The sequence below is a fragment of the Micromesistius poutassou genome, assembly GCF_964030765.1.
Source record: "Micromesistius poutassou genome assembly, chromosome: 2".
NCBI lineage: Eukaryota > Metazoa > Chordata > Actinopteri > Gadiformes > Gadidae > Micromesistius > Micromesistius poutassou.
The window spans coordinates 19,500,163-19,524,636 of record NC_140272.1 but is presented as its reverse complement, the minus strand read 5'-3'; the positions used below and the strand labels follow the sequence as shown (position 1 = coordinate 19,524,636).

Genomic DNA, 24,474 nt, shown 5'->3' with positions numbered 1-24,474 from the left:
CCCTTGTCTCTGAGCAGCCGTCTAGGTAAATGCGTGTGTTGCGTGTGTGTGTGGTGTGTGTGTGTGTGTGTGTGTGTGTGTGTGTGTGTGTGTGTGTGTGTGTGTGTGTGTGTGTGTGTGTGTGTGTGTGTGTGTGTGTGTGTGTGTGTGTGTGCGTGTGAATGACGAGTTTGTTGTCGTCAAACAATCCATGGTACTTGCTTGGGATGGAAATGTTGCCTCTATTGAGTGTTTGACCTATCGACACACAGATCCTGCGTGTCAGATGATTGGAGGAAATCTCAGAGGAAATCACCCCATTTGACAGTCCCTATAATCGTCGTGTTATCGGACATCGCATCGTTGTACCGTGTCATTGGTCAAGCAGGGCAAATTCAATGAACACATTGTCTGTGTAGGTGAAGGCTTGGCGGTTTTAGATATGAAAGGGTTAAAATATTACTATTCATGTTGTAAGTGTTGACCAAATGTATGTTTTTACTTATACATCATACGCAACGATCATAAACGATGATCGTTAAAAAAAATAAATTATAATGACCTCATTGTAAAAACCATAAGGATTGGTTAATAATTATGTTATTGACATGCAGGTGAAGTTATATCTCTTTAGAAGTGTGTTATTGTTATTAATCTGCAAATGTTATGTTCCTTAATGACAACATAATGTATGAGTGATGAAAATACATAGATATGTTCAACGTTCTATGCAATCTACATCTGAAATGTTCTGAAAATGAGCTGCGATTGCCCAACACGTGTCTAGCCTACATTTGTAGCGTAGCACAGCCTAACGCCCTCCGCCACAGCAACAAACAACCCACTTCTGTTCCTAGTTTGTCCTAGTTTCTCCTTGCCCTGATTACATGCTGACCCCCGAGGTCTCTTCTCCCACTGCCCTACATTCCCCTTTTAGCCACTCCCTTTCCACGCTGAACTTTGTCCAATTTCCCTCCATTTCACTTCCCTACCTGGTGGCCCCCCCCCCTACACCCCCTGTGACGGAGCATCCCCAGACAGCGTAGCTACATCAGCAGCATTAGCTGCTTTTCCAGTGGAACCCGCCAGAGCGGCTATTCTTGGCACTGTCAAAACCCATTAGGTCTCCAAGTTCAGTTTCAGTTCCTGTTCCTGAAGGACGTGTCGTCGTGCACGCAGCGCCCACCAGGTCACACCGACGGACTGACGTTCGTCCGCTGCGATGTGTTCCCATCATACTCACTAGTGACGGCCGTTTGGGATCAATTAGCGCCATTACCTTAATGACGGGGGTGCTAACGAGCGGGCTTGCCGGGAGATAATTCTAGGGTTCTACTCTGTCAGCGCGGTGAGCTGTCACGATGACAGTATGAGGTCAATGTCTCGATGGGGGAATGGTCTGGTCTTAATCTTTGATGATGGTTTTGGCCCTAAACTTTCAGTGTGAGTTCTGAAAGAGTGCATGTGTCTTGTGTGTGTTTTTAATTAAAAAAAAAAATAAAAATCAAAACAATGAGTGATAAAATCCCCAAAGTGTGACTTGGCACCCAGGGCTCGAAGGAATCAAGGAACCCGGAACTCACTTTACTCAAGTATCGGTTAAGGCACATAGTCACTCTCATCGTCGTACCTTTAACAATCACCTCCTTGTTCTCTTCTCTCCCCCTTCTCTCCCTTCTCTCCCTTCCTCCCTGTCTCTCCCGCAGACTGCCTGTTCAAACTGTGTCCTATGAACAGATACTCGGCACAGAAGCAGTTCTGGAAGGCGGCGAAGCCGGGCGGCAACAGCACCACCGACACCGTGCTCCTCAACAAACTCCACGTACGTGTGTGTGTGTGTGTGTGTGTGTGTGTGTGTGTGTGGTGTGTGTGTGTGTGTGTGTGTGTGTGTGTGTGTGTGTGTGTGTGTGTGTGTGTGTGTGTGTGTGTGTGTGTGTGTCTTCCTCAACACGCTCCTGTAGTCGGTGTGCGCCTGCGTTGTGCGTACCTGCGTGCACCTGCGTTGTGCGTACCTGCGTACCTGCACAGCAACGGGGCGCGTCTTTGTGCATGTTCAGTATAGCATGCGGTGTACGTGTGAAATGTTTCCTCTTCACTGCAGTTTGGCGTGTGCACGCCAAACTGTCACCTAGAAAGATAGCTGTCGCGCTCGTATTTCAGGACGTCCCTTAGGGCCGAGGGATATTTCCGGGGTTATTGTTGTCCGTCTGTCATGATTAACATGTTTACATTTTATAAAGATGGTGTTCCCGTATGGTTCTGACAGCCGCCTGGTTAACCGTGTGTGGCCTCCACGTTATGACGCTCGGTCGTTTTGAACTCCCCCTGGTGTAACTGTCATGATAATAGTTTCTTTCTTTCTCCTCTCCTGCGCTCCAGCACGCTGCAGACTTGGAGAAGAAACAGAACGAATCAGAGAACCGCAAGCTGCTGGGGTCTGTCATTCAGTATGGCAACGTCATCCAGGTACTCTGTCCGTCTGTACTCTGTCTGTCTGTCCTCTGTCTGTCTGTACTCTGTCTGTCTGTACTCTGTCTGTCTGTCCGTCGCTCTCTGTCTCTTTCTCAAATTTTCAATTAAAAAGAGCGTCATTGGATTGTAAAATAAACATTAACATAAATAAAAACTAAGCTAAATAAATAATGAATAAATTAAATTAAATATTCAGTATAAGTGCAGTGCAAAACATGACCTGATGGTGAGGGACCACACGCACACACACACGCACACGCACCACACACCTTTGATGAGGTAATCTCTTCCAACTCATCCAACTGTTTTAAATAATTGTTCCAGAAACAGCCCGTCCATAAAAACAGTTATAAGGGATTTATCGCTCCCTCTCTTACTGATTGTACATTTGACCAGGAGAGTAGTTTAGCTCACTGGCGCGATTAGCTGTATAGCGTTTGCTACCAATGATGGTCATGGAGAAAGGTGTTGACATGGAGTAAAAAGCTTTAGTAAATGATAACAGTATATGACCATATTTAAACTGGGTACACATTCTGTTTCATGGACTCTTTATTCCAAAGGATTCCCGTGGGCCACTGGACTGTAAATGTTTTAAAATGCTATTTAAATTGTTCAAAATAATACTTGACACTTAAATAATACCTAAATGTGTCATCATTTGTCATTTTCTTTATTCAAACTTCATGAGCTAGGAGTCCCAACCTTATTTCATTGGGATAAAACCCACATAGATAATTGATAGACTACCTTTTTTAAATGCATTATTTGTTTTTAAACATCTGCTGAATTTGAGGTTCATTTTCAAGTAAAAGTATCTTCTGACAGTGTGGGAAAGTAATGTTTCAGTTGTTTACAGGGCTGACATTCTGTTTCAAACTCTCTGCTGGTCACGTGAGGCCAGTCTTAAGTTAGTAGTTAAGTCATTTGAATGACTTGGGGGGGGACTAGGAACAGTTTATTTAAGGAGTTTTGGTCATGAAATAACATTCCAGCTCCAAACATTTCTTGGGACTTTTCAAGCACGTTCGTCTGAAAAAAATGCCAATGATGTTTCAAAAGAGCAGTTTCTCATGGGTGCGTTCGTCTGTTGTGCAACCGTTACACCAACGTTTTCCTTCTATGGAATAAAGTAACAACAGCACATCTCACATTCAATGCGTATCGTTCAATTGCAATGTCTAAAGCAATTGTTACGTCATTCGAATATATTCCTCTGCAGGTTTTCCTTTTTTGGTTTATTTTGTTTCCTTCCTTCGCCCTTTCTACCTTCATTTCCTAACCTTTCCTTTTTACTTAATTCCCCCTTCCTTTCTCCTCTTCTCTTCTATTTTCTTCTCTCCCCTTCCATCTGCTCCTCTCCTCTCCTCTCTCCCTCCCCTCCTCTCCTCTTCTCTCCTCTCTCCCTCCACTCCTCTTCTCTCCTCTCTCCTCTCCTCCTCTCTCCCCTCCTCTCCTCTCCTCTCCTCTTCTCTCTCCCCTCCTCTTCTCTCCTCTCTCCTCTCCTCCTCTCTCCCCTCCTCTCCTCTCCTCTCCTCTTCTCTCTCCCCTCCCCTCCTCTCTCCTCTCCTCTTCTCTCTCCCCTCCTCTTCTCTCCTCTCTCCTCTCCTCCTCTCTCCCCTCCTCTCCTCACCTCTTCTCGCTCCCCTCCTCTCCCCTCCTCTCCCCCTTCTCTCCCCTCCCCTCCCCTCCTCCTCTCCCCCTCCCCTCCCCTCCTCTCCTCTCTCCCCTCCCCCTCCCCTCCCCTCCCCTCCCCTCCCCTCCTCTCCTCTCTCCCCTCCCCTCCTCTCCTCTCCTCTCCTCTCTCTCCCCTCCCCTCCCCTCCCCTCCCCTCCCCTCCCCTCCCCTCTCCTCTCTCCTCTCCTCCACCACAGCTGTTACACTTGAAGAGCAACAAATACCTGACGGTGAACAAGCGTCTGCCGGCGCTGCTGGAGAAGAATGCCATGAGAGTGACTCTGGACTCGGCGGGCAACGAGGGCTCCTGGTTCTACATCCAGCCCTTCTACAAGCTGCGCTCCCTGGGGGACAGCGTGAGTGGAAAGGCCGCCTCGGGAGTGTTCCTCAACACAACGTGGAGCTTCTGGCATCACGAGTGCAGCCCTCTTTCCTTAGAGCCCACTCTCTATACTGTTTGTCTCATGCCTTGCAGGATAAGGGGGTAACGATAGGGTCTAAGGGCTAGGGTCGAGGGTGTAGGTTTGTTACCCAGTCGAAAGGTGCAAAATCCCAAATGTCAGCCAGTCGTCCTGTAAGCATCCTTTGAGCCAGATGCTTAACCACCCCCCCCCGACCTGCTTACGGTGAATAATGTTGACATAGTTTTCTTAAGGAGCAGGTAGACGGGTTGGGGGGCGTCTCGCTAGGCGACGCCTGCAGGAACGCAGCAAGAAATACAGCTAACCTTTTGTTGCTGCAGCCAGTTGAGCTACTTTTGGCTCTGGGCTTAATGAGTCATTGTAAAATGCCGAGTATGGATAATGAGGGATAATTAGAGGACAGTTTTTTGACACTGACGCAGGAAACGCCACTTTACAGCCCTAGGGTTTTCCAAGCTTCAGTGCTCCAAACTTAAACCCGGCAGCGAGCATCTGCTGCGTCTCCCAGTAACGACAAATCATTTCAGGATGTCTCTGAGCGACTGACAGGTGTGTGTGTGTGTGTGTGTGTGTGTGTGTGTGTGTGTGTGTGTGTGTGTGTGAGCGTGTGTGTGTGTGTGTGTGTGTGTGTGTGTGTGTGTGTGTGTGTGTGTGTGTGTGTGTGTGTGTGTGTGTGCGCACACACGCTTTGCTTAACAGAATTTGTTATTAAATAATAAAACAGACTGAACACACAAACACACTCACTCAGAATCCAAACCCTTGATTGGGCTACTGTGGGGAATGTAAGGATGCGATCTTAAAAGATGAAATGCTTAATTTGCCTTCATCAGGACAAGATTAAAAGTCTAGAGAGAGAGAGAGAGAGAGAGAGAGAGAGAGAGAGAGAGAGAGAGAGAGAGAGAGAGAGAGAGAGAGAGAGAGAGAGAGAGAGAGAGAGAGAGAGAGAGAGAGAGAGAGAGAGAGAGAGAGAGAGAGAGAGAGAGAGAGAGAGAGAATATTGTTCCTACTTAAAGCATCTCTGTTGTGTTGTTGACGTGCGGGCCGGGGGGGGGGGGGGTGTGTTGTTGTGATGTGTTATGATCTGCAGGTGGTGATTGGAGATAAGGTGGTTCTAAACCCTGTGAACGCTGGCCAGCCTCTGCACGCCAGCAGCCACCAGCTGGTGGATAACCCAGGATGCAATGAGGTAGAGCAGCCCGGCCAATCAGAGTGCGAACCCGCCTGGACGTTCTGTTTATCACTAGAGCTTCTTCTTCCATTCTTCTTCCAAATGAGCTGTTTTCCCCGAGCACCGTCACCGTCTGAGACCTCATGGTGTTTTTAAAAGGCTCCATTTGCGGGCGAACCTCGTATTTACAAGCAAAGCGGTGAGGCCAAGACACCTGAGATTCCCCGCCAAATGACGTAACAGACCATATGACTTAACGAACAAACGATTTGTGATAGTGAAGGGAACTGAAAGAACTGATTCCCGGAAAAGAATCGTTTCGCCCATGCCTATTGGATATAGGTAATGCCAAAGAAAGATTGTACAGCGCTTAATCACAGTTGAACCCTCAAAGGGTTTTACAGGGCATATATTTATGACAGCCCTAGCTCCCCAATGGAAAATAAAAAAATCCTTTATACTAACAAGGAAGAAATCTTGAGAAGGAATGCAGAGTTGGGATGCCTCATTCCAGAGAAGGCAGGGAGTGTTTACGAGTATTACGAGCAAAATCACATCCTACGCCTGGCCCTAACCCTGTTCACAAGAATCTGACTATTGACACTCTCAAAACACCTCCCAACACTGACGGCAACCAGTCAGTCATGCTATGCTGGTTTGAATCACACTTGTTGCACAGCCAGTTTGAGTGGACAGAACACGTTATTGAGTGTTATCTTCATGCATTCTGAGAGTCTCCTAACTGGGAAGGGTGCAATCTTACACATGATTGCGACTTTAAACAATAGATTCTGTACAGAGAAAAAGAGTCCTGTTCAAGTATTTTGATCCCTTTGAGAAAATGTTCACCTGATCCCAACCTTTACAAAGGGTGGTGATAACCCCCCCATTATAACCTAACATTCAAAAGAACGACAGATAGTTAGGACAAACATGCTTCTAATGCTGAAGAGGAGTGCAGTAGGTGCCATGTGAGAAGACATGAAATGAAAGATGAATGAATACGAGGGATAAATATCAGCCCAGATATCCACTTAGAAGCTTTTGTGAAAGATTAGATTTGACGTCATCAACCTGGAGAAACCTTTATGAACATATATTTTTTTGGTTTGGTTTGGTTATCAAACATAAAAGCAAGCGTGGATTTGTACTGAGAGAGAGAGATTTGTTTATTTAAAGGATCCCCAAAAGAGGGCGATCTGGATCTCACCGCTGTCCTCCCCCTGCAGGTGAACTCGGTGAACTGCAACACCAGCTGGAAAGTGACACTCTTCATGAAGTGGAGTGACAATAAGGAGACCATCCTGAAAGGGGTGAGTTACTCATACAGTGCAATTCTTTAAATGCATGAAACAAGTTTAAGAACATATGGTCCAAATAATCTCAATTTCAATACTTATGGTGTATCTTTCTTTAATCTACATTCACAGTCCCATCATTTTATGACCAAACATTCATATTGTGTCAGAAGAATGTTTAGTAAGAATGTCATTGTTTAGAGCTACCCCTCTTACTGTGTGTCTGATGAATACAGCTCCTGATACTTGAATCCTTTGAACCTTGTTACACGATATAATTAAGATAGATAGATAGATAGATAGATATAAACTTTATTTATCCCTAGGGGAAATTCAGGAAGCTATTAGCCAGCACTAAGTCTTAAAAAGTGATTTCATAAATGCAATGTAATGTGTCAATGTTTTAATCGTGTGTGTGTGTGTGTGTGTGTGTGTGTGTGTGTGTGTGTGTGTGTGTGTGTGTGTGTGCGTGTGCGCGCGCGCGTGTGTTGCCCAGGGCGACGTGGTGCGGATGTTCCACGCCGAGCAGGAGAAGTTCCTGACGTGTGACGACCACCGAAAGAAGCAGCACGTCTTCCTCCGGACCACCGGCCGCCAGTCCGCCACCTCGGCCACCAGCAGCAAAGCACTCTGGGAGATCGAGGTGACCCCCCGTCAACCCCACCGCGCGACGTCGTTAGAACCCCAGGCTGATAGTGCTGATCAGTGACGCGTAGGAATTGTTTCAATAGATAATATTTAACTCTGCCCCATCTCTGTCACGCAATCCCTCGTTCGTTAACAATCGGATGCCTCGTTAATGTTTTCGTGTGACGTTATAGTCATTGAAATAGTTTAAGACTACAGTTTAACTAAACTAGTTGTTTAAGTCACACAGCTTCAGGTGGTTAGTAGGGGTGTAACAAAAAACGATTCGAATCGGAAAATCGATTTTGATTTAAAAGATGCGAATCTTCTGAATCGAATCGTTCCATTTAAAAAATGTATCGTTCCTGAATCGTATCGTACCCCATGTATCGAGATACGCATCGAATCGTCTTTTGTTGGAGAGATGCACACCCCTAACAAATACACTTCTTCTCTAGTCTTTGATAAAAATCATTTTGAAGGAAATGGCACATTTACAAGTTAATTCATTTTGTGAAATGATTGTCTACTTTCAACAAGAAATCCATTGCATCATACCCTCTCGAATTGAGCCGTGCCACATCTGAACATCTTCTGAATCGAACTGAATGGAATCGTTCCATTTTAAAAATGTATCGTTCCTGAATCGTATCGTACGTATGTATCGAGATACGCATCGAATCGTCTTTTATTGGAGAGATGCACACCCCTAGACGTTATGGTCATTGAAATAGTTTTTGGAGTTTTACTGCGTCTTTTATGTTGTTATTTTGACTTTTTCGTTGGGTATCTATCCTTTGAGTATATTGTTGTTGTTGTTGTTGTTATTATTATCATAGTTCCTTAAAGTGAATAATGGACCTGAGTCTGGATAGTGTGGTTCTGGCTTTCTGACTTTTCTGACCCGCCGGAAAGTATTGGGTTAGGTTCTGGAGGCCCTCAGCCTAACCTGTTGTCATTAGTGGTGGCTCGTTCGCGAACGAATCAGTTCGAACGAACGACTCTTTAACATGAACGAACCGACCTGATTCCCCGTTTCAGTTCGTCGCGTTTGTATAGTTCGTTCGCCGAGACTCGACTCCCAGCTCCGCCCACTAGTCGCTGACTCGCGAGTCGCCGTTCGTTCGCTGACTGTGTTTAGCGGTGAAGACTCGAGGACTGAGACGTCACGAGAGCCAGCCGGGGCAACAACATCCCGATTCCGACCATGAAGCACTCCTCAGCTAAAAGGAACTTAGTTAATGTTGTGTTGATTGATGACCGTTTGCACCGTTGCACGATTGTGATTCATCGATCGATCGTTTGAGAATGAGAACGAGGGAGGAGCTGAGTCTGACCGACTCAGTGACTGAGAACCGTGATTCACCGCTACCGGAAATGCGAACAAACACACAAACAAACAAACAAGCAAACGACTCTTCTTGGCGAACTGACTGACACAAACTGGTTCATTCAAACGAATCATGAAATCCACCACTAGTTGTCATCCCCTAACAGCCTGCTGCCCAGTGACACACACACGCCCGCATTGACTGGAAGTCGCTTCGGACAACGGTGTCCGAATGAGCGAATAGCGCTTGTGACACGTGTGCACCCCTCTCTTCTGTACCAGGTGGTCCACCACGACCCGTGCCGCGGGGGGGCTGGCTACTGGAACAGCCTGTTCAGGTTCAAACACCTGGCCACCGGCTGCTACATGGCTGCAGAGGTGGGTGCAGTGTGTGTGTGTGTGTGTGTGTGTGTGTGTGTGTGTGTGTGTGTGTGTGTGTGTGTGTGTGTGTGTGTGTGTGTGTGTGTGTGTGTGTGTGTGTGTGTGTGTGTGTGTGTGTGTGTGTGTGTGTGTGTGCCGTTTCCGTTCCTCCCGCCCTCCACTGTCAGGGTCCATCGCTTGGGGGATGGGAGGGGGGGGGGGGGTGGGTGGGGTAACGGGAAAGGGAGTTTGACCTTCAGCCTAAAAGGGACTGGTGGTTTGCTGTCCTCGCTCCGCGATGCCCTGCACATCCTCCGTGGCAGACTGACTGAACACTCATCCCCTCAGACCGCATCAAAACACATCCTCCGTCTCTTGTTTCCAATTAGAATCATCGGAGGCAATCTGCTTATCCGATTAACTTAATGCACTCGCATGATTCTCGGAATTTCTGGTTTCTTATGGTTGAATGCACTTATTGTAAGTCGTTATGTGATAAATGGTCCTCATTTATATGAAGCGCTTTTATCCGAAGCGCTTTACAGTGTTGACTGACATTCACCCGTTCATGCACACGTTCACACACCGACGGCAGAGTCGACCACGCAGGGCGACAGCCAGCTGGTCAGGAGCAGTCAGGGTGAGGGCGTCTCGCTCAGGGACACCACGACACTCACAGCTAGGAGGAGCCGGGGATCGAACCAGCAACCTTGCGGTTACCAGCCAACCCGCTCTACCTCCTGAGCTAATGCTGCCTGATGTGATGTACTGGCCTCAATAACCAAATGGCTGCAGGTCTAACAATAAGACCTGTCTCTGATTTCACTATCTAACCCCTACCTGCTCCTTAATGACATGTATCTGAATCCACTATAAGTGTACTGAGAAAGACAAAAAACGAAAAAGACAAAAAAAAGAAAGACAACAATGAATGCTCAACACACTGTGAGCATTCATATCCAATTCATTATTAATTCCAGCCGTTGAATAGAAGCATTATGTGCTTGATGACAGCTTGATGAAGTCAATAATACCATAGCACCATAGCCTACTAACTAAGAACGGGGTTCACGATTCAAGCTATGGCTCTTTTTTCCCCTCAGGTGAACCCAGACTTTGAGGAGGAGCCTGCCGAGCAGAGGTCCTCAGTGAGTCCTCCTCCTCTCTTCTCCAGCCCCCCCATGTTCCTCCATGTTCCCCCATGTTCCCCCAATGTTCCCCCATGTTCCTCCACGTTCCCCCATGTTCCTCTCTGTCTCGGTACCACAGTGCTTTCTAACTGGGTTTTCGCTGGGTCTCTCTGTTTCCCTCTCAGGTGGCGGACTTCACACCCTTTAACTTCCAGGTACGGTCCATTTATTATTGGCGTCGCCAAGCAGTATAGTCAAGCCTTTTAGCCTGTGCTCATCTCTGTCCTGTCTCGTGCCTTCTGCCTCTGCTGTGTCTTTTATGAGTGGTCCTTATTTTTCCATATTATTCCATATCTTTGCTTGAATTCTGCATGGGTCATAAGTTCTAACATTCTTTACCTGAGCCGATTGAGTTGCAAAGGATGCTGTGACGCTAGTTGGCCACAAGGTGTCTCTTTTGAAGCATGTTCCGTAGAAGAAACCACCACCAGGTGGCAGTGTTGTACAGACCATCGGAAGGCTCTCTCCATTCCCACTGGCATGTGTAGAGCAGGGGTGTTCATTCAGATGAAAAAGTTGTTTACAGTCACACAGTTGTTAAATTACTTGGAACCAAGGGTGTGGTCGCTTTCCACTGTTACTCATGACTCATTTTGGCTCAGGAGCATAACGATACAAATGAGATGATTGACAGAATAGAGAATGTTGTGATCGTTATACGCTGAGCAGTTAAATGAGTACCTAGTTTAAAAGTTATTGGAGGAGAAATGGGACTATAAAATAATGAAGGGACTGGACTGATTTAATTTGCATAGTGATAATAACAAACATAGCAAATATATTTACACCACAATGTATATCTTTTATAATATAAAAACTATTATGATTCACCTCTTTGTGTTTTTATATGTGAATACGGAATGAGTCCGAGGGGGCCCTTGAGGAAGCGCCCCAGGGTCCAGGTACTGGTCAGTGTGTGTCACAAAGACCTTGACCCCCCCGGTCTGGTTCTGGTTTGGTTGTGTTTGGATGTCTCAGCTGGACGCGGACCACGAGGCCCTGCGCGCCCGCCTCCGGGCCCCCCAGGGGAAGGTGATGTACACGCTGGTGCCCGTCCCCGACGGCATGGAGATCTCGTCCATCTTCGAGCTGGACCCCACCACCCTGAGGGGAGGGGACTCCATGGTGCCCAGGTATAAACCACGACACGCGCGCACGCACGCACACACGCACACTGCTAGTACACACAAAAGTGTGTGTACTAGCAGTGTGTACACTAGTCCTGCTGGCCCTTGTGAAGTGTGAAGTGTTTCCTGGTGGGCAGACCTTACTGGACTAGAGAGTTGTTTCTATGATAAGTCATCCATCGAGCTCTGACCCCTGACCCTTCACTGGTGTTCACCGGTCATGTCTTCTTGTAGTTAGGCTTCAATTTGTCCCCGTCGTGTGTGTGTGTGTGCATGCGTGTGCGTGCATTTTCACAGTCTGCTAAGCTCATTTCGTGATGGTATCATTAACTTGGCGAACAAGTATAAAAATAGTTTATGACATTCAATGAAAATCAAATCAAAGGAATGTCACCTTTACCCACAATGACGGCACTAGTGCAGACCGGTTTACCCCGGTCGAAAAAATACGCTGACATAAATAAAATAAAGTGCATTCATTTTATAAGGGACTAAACAAAAAGTGCCAACGATGAATCGATCATGAAGGAAGAGATCCATAACAACAACCCATAACGCACGCGCACACACACGCACACACATGCACACATGCACACACGCACACACGCACACCGCATTTCTCCGAGGCACACGGGTGCTTTGTTGTGTGTGATCAGACACCTGCCCCTGCACCTGGCCTCCCTCCCTCCCTCCCTCCCTCCCTCCCTCTCCCCGGGTGAATTTGTTTATCCGTCGCCGCTTCCTCTTCCCCTTATCGCATGGGCGGACATCACGTGCCGGAAAGGTTTTCTTCTGCATGTCCGCCGTGCGCCATCAGATAAGAACGACACGCCGCTCCTAATGCGGCCTATCGGGTGTGGGTGCTCGGGGTCAGGTGACCGAGTCCACACTCATCAAACTGCCGCCGCCGCCACCGCCACCGCCACTGTTGTTTGGCGTCTCTGGCTTTGACCCAACCCCTAGGGAGAGAGAGAGAGAGAGAGAGAGAGAGAGAGAGAGAGAGAGAGAGAGAGAGAGAGAGAGAGAGAGAGAGAGAGAGAGAGAGAGAGAGAGAGAGAGAGTGAGAGAGAGAGAGAGAGAGAGAGAGAGAGAGAGAGAGAGAGAGAGAGAGAGAGAGAGAGAGAGAGAGAGAGAGAGAGAGAGAGAGAGAGAGAGAGAGAGAGAGAGAGAGAGAGAGAGATAAGCCTTACGCCTTACAGGCTTTGGGTTTACCATTATGTAACACCTGCCAAGAAAGTGACTGCGGCCGAAAGCTGGGAAGGGTATAGGGACAGCACATGCACAGCATGGATTAGGTGTAGTGGCTCCGTGGCTAGAGAGAGAGAGAGAGAGACAGAGAGAGAGAGACAGAGAGAGAGAGACACAGACAGTGACGACACCAGGGGTCACTAAGCTGCCGTTGCCAGGGTCTGTCGTTGCCAGGGTCTGAGTGACGGTCGTGACGACACGCGAGTCCTTGCAGGATTATCGCCTCGCGTTTAAAAACATCCTAGCCGTCCTAGCGACACACGACTCACTTGACCAGGACATAAGTGATAATACACAAAAAAAGACAATTATTAAACTGTGCAGTTCATACAATGACTGGTAAATAACAAATCGGTTTTTTTATTAATTGATTCATTCAATTATTTAACTAAAGAAAAAAAAAATAGAAATAAAGAAAAAATCTGTTATATTATGGACATTGTCTTTTTGCTGTCAACAATATTCTACATATGCGTTCAAAGGTGCTCTGCACGATATTGTCCCTACATTAATATATAAGGGGAATCACAGCTGACCCTCCTCGGGCCACGCACACACGCACGTGTGCGCGTGTGTGTAGCCGTCTCCTAACCATCAGATACCCCCACTCTTGTCAAAGCGATTGAGCCGCAGTGGTAATGTCAACCAACCTGGCTGACTGTGGGTGGTTGACGTTGTTAAGGACAGTCCATAATATCTGCCTGTCGAGCTATTATTAATCCCAGCTGTCACTCACCATCACTCAACGGTGTCCTATGGACAACACATCAGCTTCATGACCAAGGTGTGAGGAAGGAGAGCTTATTAAAGCCTACAGAGTAACCTGTCGGGTGACGCAGTGACATGGCTCCATCGCCGTCCTTCCTCCGCCCTCCAGGAGCTCGTACGTGAGGCTGAGGCACCTGTGCACCAACACGTGGGTGCACAGCACCAACAACCCCATCGACAAGGAGGAGGAGAAGCCCGTGATGTTACGGGTGAGTTTTACCTTTCACGGCAGGCTGTGATGTACAGTCCATGATGTATAATCCAAGATCAGGTAGTCCACAATGGATAGCCCCCGATCAATAGTCCACGATGCGTATGCAATAATCTTTGCATATACAAGCCTGGATTTATTAGGGGTTATTGTGAAGGCAGTGAATGATGAATTGATAAACTGTTTCAGATTGGGACGTCGCCAGTGAAGGAAGATAAAGAGGCCTTTGCGATTGTGCCCGTGCCGCCCGCTGAAGTGCGTGATCTAGACTTCGCCAACGATGCCAGCAAAGTGTTGGCCTCTATTGCCGGGAAGCTGGAGAAGGGTACAATCACACAGAACGAGAGGAGGTACGTGCAGATGGGACCTTGGGCCTTGATGGCACGAGCACTAAGCGTTTAAAACCATTGTGTGTTCATTACCACTCGGATAGTAGACCTACAGTGTATAAACTGATAATGATTATGGTCATGATGGGACTCATGATAATCACAATGGTAGGCGTAATGGTTATGATAAAGTAACGATAATCCTAGTTGAAATGGGACTGACGATTGTTTGGTGTGAATGAAACGAACGTGTCACGGTGATGACGGGCGTTTGGCCTGGAACACACACACACAGAGTAAAGGAGTCTCCATTGTCTCTGTCCAGGTTTGTGACCAAGCTGCTGGAGGACCTGGTGTTCTTCGTGGTGGACATCCCCAACAGCGGCCAGGACGTCCTGGAGATCATGGTGAACAAGCCCAACAGGGAGCGGCAGAAGCTCATGAGAGAGCAGAACATCCTCAAACAGGTTCGCCCCGTCCCCCTTCTTCTTCCAGGACTTCTTTTTTTTTTTTTTTCCTCTCCAGACTATAAAGTCGTCTCGTTTCGGTGATCGAATTGCAAAGCGTACCGCGGGAAAGGGCATTCTGGACCATGAAATTCCCGTGACGAGGCATTGTTCCTCTATGAATCGAAAATATTAAATAAAATTAAAAAAAGAAATGTAAGTAATGAAAAGTATCTACATAAATGATGAAATATGCACAAACACAAACTCGCGGGGGCCAAAGCTCTTGTTGTGGTAGCGGTTCTTCTCGTTGAATTGATTATTGTTGTGAAACGTGAATAAAAATGTATAATTTCACAACAACAAAAAGTGCAATCCCCAAACAACACCCGACGTCGTAGAAGTCTGTCTGCACGACCAGTGCGGCCGCTGCGGTCGGTGCCGTTCCCCCTCGGTTTGGGGTCAAGGTCAAGGGGTCATTCGTCTCCCTCCCTCCCCTCCACCCCCCCCCCCCCCCCCCCCCCCCCCCCACACACACACAGATCTTCAAGCTCCTTCAGGCCCCGTTCACGGACAGCGGCGACGGGCCCATGCTGCGGCTGGAGGAGCTGGGCGACCAGAGGCACGCCCCCTTCAGGCACATCTGCCGGCTGTGCTACCGCGTGCTGCGGCACTCCCAGCAGGACTACCGCAAGAACCAGGTGAGGAGCGGGGGGGGGGGGGACGCCACGGGGCCCACCAGGGGCCACACCTCTACCACGGGGCCCCACCACCTCTACCACGGGGCCCCACCACCTCTACCACGGGGCCCCACCTCCACCACAGGGCCCCACCCCCCCCCCCCCCCCCCCCCCCACTACAGGAGGCCCCTCACGGCTCCTCTGGACACATGTTTCGACCCTCGCCATATCACCAGGATATTGAATCTTGAAGTATCTTGAAGATTGTTTCTGAAAAAAATTGTAATCATATTCAGTAATACCGCCCCCCACCCCACCCCCACACACACACCACCCTGACATTCTGAGTAATAATCCTTCTGATGGGATATATTTAAAAAATGGTGACAACTGACAAAGGGCAAACGCTCTTCTAAACTTTCTTTCCAAACGAGGGGCGATGGTGTCAGTGCAGCCGTTCTCTGCACCATTGCCCTCCTGTCGGATATTTGCATAACTGATGAATATGCATATTGGGCAGCGTCAGCATGACCTGATCCGACGCCCCCCCCCCCCCCCATCCGATGCCCCACCCCCCACCCCCACCACCCCCCACCTTCCCTCTTGAGGTAAACCTGCCGGCTCATTTGAACAGCATTTGCATAGCGAGTGGCGGTTGGTTCTCTGGCCTTCCTGCGGGGGGGGGGGGGTGGGGTGGGGGGGGGTCACACAGTCGCCCCTCCCACGCGGCGCACCGCTTGACCTCACGGGAGACACGTAGCCTCCTTGGGGTGAAACCAGGCGAGAAGTTTTAAGAAGTCGTAAGAAGATCGGTATTTAAAGGCCTCTTTTATAGTCATACTTCCAAGGGGAGGTAACCATAACAGAAATACCACATCCACGCCTCGGTGTGATTCTCGTCATTCCGCCCTGAGTAATATCCCAGCAGCTCGTGCTGACGTGGAGACGTAACATTATGGGAAAGGCACAGCACAACAAGGCACACACGAGATCTGTCGACACCAGAGTCACGTTGCGGTGGCATGCCTCGTCGCTTAGTGGTTTGTGTGTTTCCACGTTCAGCCAAAAAAGGTTCTATTTCCCGGCCAAACGCCACACATGAGGGGAGGACATGCAGTAAATGACCACAGGCCGGATTCGATCCTGGGTATCTGCGCTCAGGACTGTGCCTATGCGGTACGCGCTTTAGCCCAGTGCGCCACCGGGGCGGCGCCCCGACCCAAAGACACTTCTAATCTCACATTCCCACACCTTCTGCCCCCCACCACCACCCCCCCCTTATGTTCCCCCCCCCCCCCGTCATCGCTGCAGGAGTACATCGCCAAGCAGTTCCGCTTCATGCAGAAGCAGATCGGCTACGACGTGCTGGCCGAGGACACCATCACGGCGCTGCTGCACAACAACCGCAAGCTGCTGGAGAAGCACATCACGGCCGCCGAGATAGACACCTTCGTCACGCTGGTGCGGAAGAACCAGGAGCCCCGGTGAGAGCGGATCAAGTGCCAGGACGTACAACAAACAATAGTGCAACAGACAAATAGGGGACTGAATGGCTATGTAGAGTCTAGGTGAACTCTGAACAGGTGGGTTTTGAGTCGTTTGCGGAAGCTGGTGAGCGACTCTGCGGTCCTGACATCAGCAGGGAGCTCGGACCACCACTGTGGTCCCAAGATAGAGAAGAGTTGTGATTTAGCTGATCGACCTTTGGTTGGTCTTAGTGATGGCGGTTAGGGTGGGTCAAGTTGAGGTTTGGGTTACAGTGGGTTTTAAGTGAGGTTTGGGGTAGAGGGTTAGGTTGGGGTTACATTAGGGTTTTTGGGGGAGTCGTTTCTCTTTCTTTGGACAAATGTACTTATTGAAAGTCGCTGTGGATAAAAGCGTCTGTGAACTGCCCTGAATGTGAATGAGTAGAGGGCAAGGTTGGGTCATGTGATGGTTTTGGGGTAGGGGTAGGGTGGGTTATGTTTGGGTTTGGGGCCGGGTTACGATAGGGATAGGGGTTGTGTTAGTTGCAGGCTCTGGGTTGATTGGGTTAGGGTTAGGTTTATAAGGTTTGGGGTAGGGCTTTGCTTTTTGTTTTTGACATTTCATGGCGGTTACGGCTGGGTTAGGTTTAGTGTTAGAATTGATCATTTTGGATTAGGTTAAAACCTAACCTAACCTAACTCCCAAATACTGGGCTTAATTAAATTCCACTGCAGCTGCTAAGACATGTAGAAACATGGAGATTTATTCAGAGTCTACACATAGGGGAGTGTGACGAGCTGTGTGCAGTGAGAACTTCGGGCACTGTAAGTTGTTTGTCCCCTAGGAGCAAATATTCCACAGTGGGCCAGGCATTTAGAAGCCCTGTCGAGTTGTCTTTGAGAAAATAGGAACCAGGGGCTGATTCAGTAGTTTTTTCGGATTAATGGCGCCTTTTAAAGTAATATTGCTGCGCGTGGGTCCAGCCCGTTAGGTTTCCCTCGGCGCCCATCATAGCCTCCAGAAGGTAAACACGAGGCCCTGAATGACCGTGTGCACCGCCAAAGTCGAGTCTCCGGTGTCCCAGACGTCTCAGTGTGTTTGTGTTTTTGTTTGTGTCTGTTAGGTTCCTGGACTACCTGTCGGATCTGTGTGTGTCCATGAACAAGTCCATCCCTGTGACCCAGGAGCTGATCTGCAACGCCGTGCTGGACCCGGCCAACGCAGACATCCTCATAGAGACCAAGTAGGCCGCTCTCTTCAACGGACCGCTCTGTCCGACCTTTTTTTGTTTACTTATGATGATTAATATTCAAAATAAATGTTTGTTCCGTTGAGAAAACACATAACAGAAGGACTCGAAAAAGTGAGAAAGGGGTAACGACGAGACCTCTTCAACAGAGGAATGGATGAATAAAAGACAAATGCACAACAGACCGGCTGACTGGATTACAGGGGGATTAGATGGCGGCGTCTTGGTTGGGGCTAAAGATGAACGGTGTAGTGGTTAGCTGCTTGACCCACAGCCAAAAGGTTCTGTGTCAAACGTCATAGACCTCTGAAGAATAAGTCCCGCCTCCGAGGCTCCCGGTTCCCTCTGTCAAATGTCTACGGGGAATAACACGGGGTTTATGAACGGTCGTACATAACAAACTCTGTAGGTGGCGGAGAAGTAAAAGCTGCGTCACGTTTTGAACTACACACATTTTCCATCTAGTTTCGACTGTGTTTTTGGAATGTCGGTGCCGTTAAAGTAGTTAACGATTATAAATGCTACTTTAACGGCACCGACAATCCAAAAAGCCAGTCGAAACTAGATGGAAAAAAGTGTGTAGTTGAAAACGTGACGCAGCTTTTACTTCTCCGCCACCTACAGAGTTTGTTATGTACGACCGTTCATAAACCCCGTGTTATTCCCCGTAGACATTTGACCGAGGGAACCGGGAGCCTCAGAGGCGGGACTTATTCTTCTTCAGAGTCTATTGTAGGCAGGCTCACCTTTTTGAGGCATCATTAAGCAAGATGCCTAACTTCTACCTACTCATTAATGACACGTATCTTAATCAAGATTCACGCTAAATTGCTTTAGAATAAATGTGTGCTAAGCGTTAGTGATTGAAGTGATTGGTGGACTCCTCTGGTCTTGTCCCCCCCCCCCCCCAGGTTGGTCCTGTCCAGGTTTGAGATCGAGCCGGCGGCCATCGGGGAGAGCCCCTCCCTGGAGGCTGAGGATGAGGAGGAGGTGTGGCTCTTCTGGAAGGACCCTTGCAAGGAGGTGCGCAGTAAGAGCATCAGGGAGCTGGCCCAGGACGCCAAGGAGGGCCAGAAGGAGGACCAGGAGGTGGTCAGCTACTACAGGTACTGAGGCCTCCCGTTGTGTGTAGACATGCACTCACACACACAAGCGCATGCTTGCGCACGCACGTGCACACACATGCACGCATGCACGCGCATGCACGTATGTATGTGCATGCATGTACACTCTGCACTCATTGTATTGTTGAAAATGAATTCATGAACCCTGTGCAGAAAAAAGGTTTAATATGGATTACAGAAAGTATAACCAAACTACTCAAAATGTAAAGCATTGAATATTAATTCATATTAAAACACATCCAGGACTTTTACCTAAAGGGAATATTGATTAAGAAATAAACGAAAATAGTTCAACTCAGCTGATTAGAACTTAGAGCTTAGAGCTTGAGCCTATCCTATTACATTTACATTTAGGGCATTTAGCAGACGCTTTTATCGAAAGCGACCTACAATAAGTACATTTGTCATAAGAAGTGAAACAATACATCGCCGTCGGTACAGTAAAGACGTTCATAGAACCAAGTGCAAAGTACTAACAATCGCCAGGCTGACCCCATTCCCCCATGTACAGCAGTGATGGCTAGGCTACTGCAGATGCGACACGATTAAGTACTATTAGACTAACCGATCCAGCTACCCTGATCTATCAGTCTGACATTGTATTCCTCTTCCTCTCCCTCCAGGTACCAGCTGAACCTGTTTGCCAGGATGTGTCTGGACCGCCAGTACCTGGCCATCAACAAGATCTCGGGCCAGCTGGACGTGGACCTGATCCTGCGCTGCATGTCGGACGAGGACCTGCCCTTTGACCTGCGCGCCTCCTTCTGCCGCATGATGCTGCACATGCACGTCGACCGCGACCCCCAGGAGCAGGTCACGCCCGTCAAGTACGCCCGCCTCTGGTCCGAGATCCCCTCCAAGATCGCCATCGACGAGTGAGTGCCGGCCGGTCTCAGGTTCAGTCGAGTTCAGTGTTTTGTGTCTTTCGTTGTCGGATGTACAGAATGGCGACTACTAGGGGTGTGTGCATCTCTCCAATAAAAGACGATTCGATGCGTATCTCGATACATGGGGTACGATACGATTCAGGAACGATACATTTTTAAAATGGAACAATTCGATTCAGTTCGATTCAGAAGATTTGCATCTTTTGAATCAAAATCGATTTTCCGATTCAAATCGGTTTTTGTTACACCCCTAGCGACTACCTATCTGGAGCGTATCTGGAGCATAATATACTAGAAAAGAATGCTTTATGTATAATTAAGCAATAGATCACGACAGGCTGTGGTATGTTCTCATTATACCACAGTTAAGGGGCGTTAACTGTGGTATAATGAGAACATTTCACTGACTGAAGTGATCTATTGCTTTTATAAAACGGTTACGTAAGTATGGCGAAATGAAAGTCATAGACACCCTCAATTTTGAAAAAGCCAGAAAGCCGGAAAAGCATTTTTTTTTTAACAAATACAAAAAAGTAGTCCCTCCTGGCTGCCTGCAAAGTGTACGGCGGTTGCTATGCAACACACTGTAGCGTCCTTCGGAGAGAAGGCTAGGCTAGAGACGGTAGCTTGGTTCGCCGGCAATTTAGCCTACTGTCGAGTTCACTCACCGTGTGCCTATTGCTTTACAACATTTCCACCCTCTCCAGCAATCAACATATTTTTAGGCTTCAGTGAACTATGCTATTGCTTTTATATAAAAATAAACAACAGTTCAAGTTAGGCGCGGAGTGATACTGAACTCTGTAAACTGAATGGGCGTCATAGCTGTGTGTATACGCTCATTATACAACAGTTAGGAACCAATCAGATCGCTTGACTTAAGCCACCCGTTTTATAAAGATAAATATACTAGAAAGCAATTAGTATATTACAGTAATATAAAATAACAATAATTATAGAAATATATTTATATATGATATATAATAGGATAATATGACTGGAAGTTTGTTGAACGAAGCTGTTAAATTAAAGCTGTTAAATTAAAACTAAATCAGTGAAATGGGAGTCGATAGGTAAAATAAATGTAATAAAATGCAGTAGAAAATCAAAAACCTCAGCACACAGTGAAGGACTTCACCACCATAAAAAAAACAAAATCGGCAGCGTTCAAAGTGCTTCCATACATGATTTACAAGATGTAAGTAGGAGCGATTCAAGGCCCTGTGAGCGTTTCTTGGATCCACATCTGACCCCCGAACACTCAGTGGACCGCCAAGGCTTTTACCCTACGATGAGAATAATGCGGGGCTGTGTTTAAATCCCGACCAAGGGCGTCCACTGAGGTCATACACGTCAACATGAATCAGTGCAACCCGGTGAGTGTGGTGCGGGGGAAAGGTCTCGTACGAAAAAACCGGTATCTTTCTTTGATTTATTCAGCTACGACAACGACGGAACGACCAGGGATGAGATCAAGGAGCGCTTCTGTCTCACCATGGAGTTTGTGGAGAACTACCTGAGGGAGGTGGTGTCCCAGAATATCCCCTTCAACGACAGGGAGAAGAACAAGCTCACCTTTGAGGTGAGGTCTCTCCTAGGAAATGCGTTGCGTAAGACGCGTTGTGATGGAATAAAACTTTAAAACGTTTTCCTTTTTCATTTTCAGTCATTTGTCTGACACTTTTATCCAACGTGTGGCGGTGAACACTCGAGGCATAACAATAAAGATTTAGAGAAACTATAAGGAAGCAAGTTTCTACAAACACGAATGGAGTGCAGTGTGGCTACAGGCGTTGGGGAAAACAGCATTTGCATGCAGGTTATGTTTTATTATTATTAAGTTCACCTCTGTTCTGCGCAGGTGGTGAACCTGGCCAGAAACCTCATCTACTTTGGGTTCTACAACTTCCGAGACCTGCTGCGTCTGACCAAGATCCTGCTGAACATCCTGGACTGCGTCCACGTCAGCACCATCTACCCCATCACCAAGCTGGAGAAGGAGGAGGAGGAGACCAAAGGTTCTGGTTCTAGCAGTTGAATGGACCGTCAGACATAATTGTCTAATGTGACACAGCGGGTCTTTGAAATATCCACTGTATCCGTTTTTAGAACCTTACTTTGTAATGTGATGTAGCTTACTAATCACCTTTTCCCATCAAAAGGATCATGTATATGCAGGTTTTTGAAACTCACTAAAATAGGATGATTGACTCCTTATTGTCAGTATACAAATTTTTTTTTTTCTAGTAGGTCACGTTCATCTGGCAAACAGTAGAATCAGCATAGACGCCAGCTAAAACAGGGCTAGTTAACATTATAAAGCAGCTTAGAGACCAGTTAAAACAGAGCTAGTAGACATTATAAAGCAGCATGGAGGTCAGTTAAAACAGAGCTAGTAAAGAGTATAAAGCAGCTTAGAGACCAGTGTAAACAGAGCTAGTAAAGAGTATAAATAAACACTTTGTAATTCAATTTCAACATAATGGATAAAATGAAGCCAAATAGATATCTTGAGCTACATCATTTAGTCTTTCCATTTTGGATGCTATATTAGAGATCATATACTGATCACTGTGAGGCTCTCTGTGTATTCAGTCAGACTATTTTCATAGATGGGTACTGTGGCAACCCGCCTTGGGGAGTGAACCGCCTCGCTCGAATCAGGACACGATTTTAAGTGTGCAAAAAGCCCAAAAGGCACGTTTATTGCAAACCAAAAGTCTTTCACCAAAAATAACGAAAAACAGGGTGGAATTGACGGTCCCGTCAATCGTAAGGACCGGTCTCTCCGCCTGTGAGCCCCGTGGCTGGGAGAGCCCTGAATGAGTAGGAGAAGCAGGCTATTTAATGGTGCGTTCCAGGCAACCCGTAACTCGTGATTTCACGACCTTCTACCCGTGAAAGTGCTCTGGAACGGCAGTCAAACCCGTAACTCACGACCCCTGAACTCGTGTCTGAACGATGTACTCCCAGTTCGTTTTTTTGACGTCACGAACATAAACAACAATGGCTTCCCCGTCGGCTCCTTTGGCGATAAAAAGTTTTGCACAAAAAAACACAAATGCTGCACAGTCGGCCATGTCGATTTGTCAGTTAAGTTTAACGGTTTATTTTTTTGTTATCTTCGCGCGCAGAACGTCTTTGCACCAGCAATCCAAGCTCTGCTCGTGTTAAGTGAAGTGAGGTTTCCATAAAAGTCATTGCACCTGTGCGAGCAGATCTGGCTTGCTGGCGCGGACACCATCAAAACAGAGCCGCAGGTTTGTTTGTTTGTTTGTTTGTTTGTTAGCCGTGACTTGCCTGGAACGCTAACAAGTCGTGAGTCGTGAGTATGAAGTCGTGAAATCACGAGTTACGGGTTGCCTGGAGTGCAGCATTAAGCCCTGCTTCTCCACCTGCTCCTCAGGTGCAACTCCATTTGGCTAATTGCCGAGGCTGGGTTGCCACAGTACATACATACAATGTATTCACTCCCGCTATCTACACTATCTGCGATGTGTTGTTGATCGATCGTTGTCGTCGTTCTCCTCGGCCGTGCGCAGCGGGCAGCAACGTGATGAAGTCCATCCACGGCGTGGGGGAGCTGATGACCCAGGTGGTGCTGCGCGGCGGCGGCTTCCTGCCCACCACGCCCACCCACCAGCCCGAGGGAGACGTGGTCAAGGCCCAGGTCGAGCCCGAGAGGGAGGACATCATGGTGATGGACACCAAGCTGAAGATCATCGAGATCCTACAGGTGGGGGTCCTCCCCACACTTCATAGACTGGGTAGCCCCCCCCCCCCCATCTGCCGGCGATTGGAATTCGCCCTGCACATGGGGATGGCAAGGAACATGTTTAATCCTCCTGTTTCCTATCCCAATCCGTTTGGCACCAATCACCAAGCTGGCTTTTTTCACCTGGCGCGCTATTGGCTGGTTAAACACGATGACGACAGAGAAGCGTCGCAAGCAGCCGAAGCGGAGCAACCGCTACCCGTTGACGCAGCTGTCGCTGCTTTTTTAAATGATTTCAGGGGCAAGTTTTCTTTGAAAGCTGAGCAGAAACTTACCCTGGAGCAATTCTTCCAAGAAATTTGCTTTACTGCCGACTGGTTTTGGTAAAAGTTGAATCTACCAGCTAGCCCTGCTGGTGGCCAATTGCTTGCAGCCATTTGAACTACGCCCGCCTCTTGTGCAGGAGAAAATGACGCCACCCTTACCAGACCAACGTGTAATCTACGATTGGACTTGGTCTGGCAATAGCCAGGCTACCCACTTCATAGTCTACTCAATACCCGGTGGTCCGACTGACATTGTCAACGTCAAACGTGACACTAAACTATTCATGGAATGTTCATATTGGCCCAATCAATAATCTAAAACGTCATTCATGTTAATTGAATATACATATTTGCCCTTAGTAGTAGTCAAA

At 47.8% G+C, this 24,474-nt stretch overlaps 1 protein-coding gene across 1 annotated transcript in view; it reads left to right on the top strand.

Annotated features, from left to right (window-relative positions):
* Positions 1-24,474, top strand: part of itpr1b (inositol 1,4,5-trisphosphate receptor, type 1b) — an 84,480-nt gene that overhangs the window by 2,838 nt on the left and 57,168 nt on the right. Inside the window, 22 exon segments of the mRNA XM_084463463.1 lie at positions 1,592-1,683; positions 1,685-1,801; positions 2,359-2,445; positions 4,326-4,484; positions 5,641-5,739; positions 6,951-7,034; positions 7,516-7,662; positions 9,259-9,354; positions 10,440-10,484; positions 10,652-10,681; positions 11,505-11,659; positions 13,779-13,878; positions 14,070-14,230; positions 14,535-14,676; positions 15,198-15,356; positions 16,647-16,819; positions 17,926-18,045; positions 18,963-19,157; positions 19,799-20,050; positions 21,503-21,644; positions 21,924-22,080; positions 23,605-23,798. Coding sequence (XP_084319589.1) covers positions 1,592-1,683; positions 1,685-1,801; positions 2,359-2,445; positions 4,326-4,484; positions 5,641-5,739; positions 6,951-7,034; positions 7,516-7,662; positions 9,259-9,354; positions 10,440-10,484; positions 10,652-10,681; positions 11,505-11,659; positions 13,779-13,878; positions 14,070-14,230; positions 14,535-14,676; positions 15,198-15,356; positions 16,647-16,819; positions 17,926-18,045; positions 18,963-19,157; positions 19,799-20,050; positions 21,503-21,644; positions 21,924-22,080; positions 23,605-23,798 — 2,906 coding nt within the window.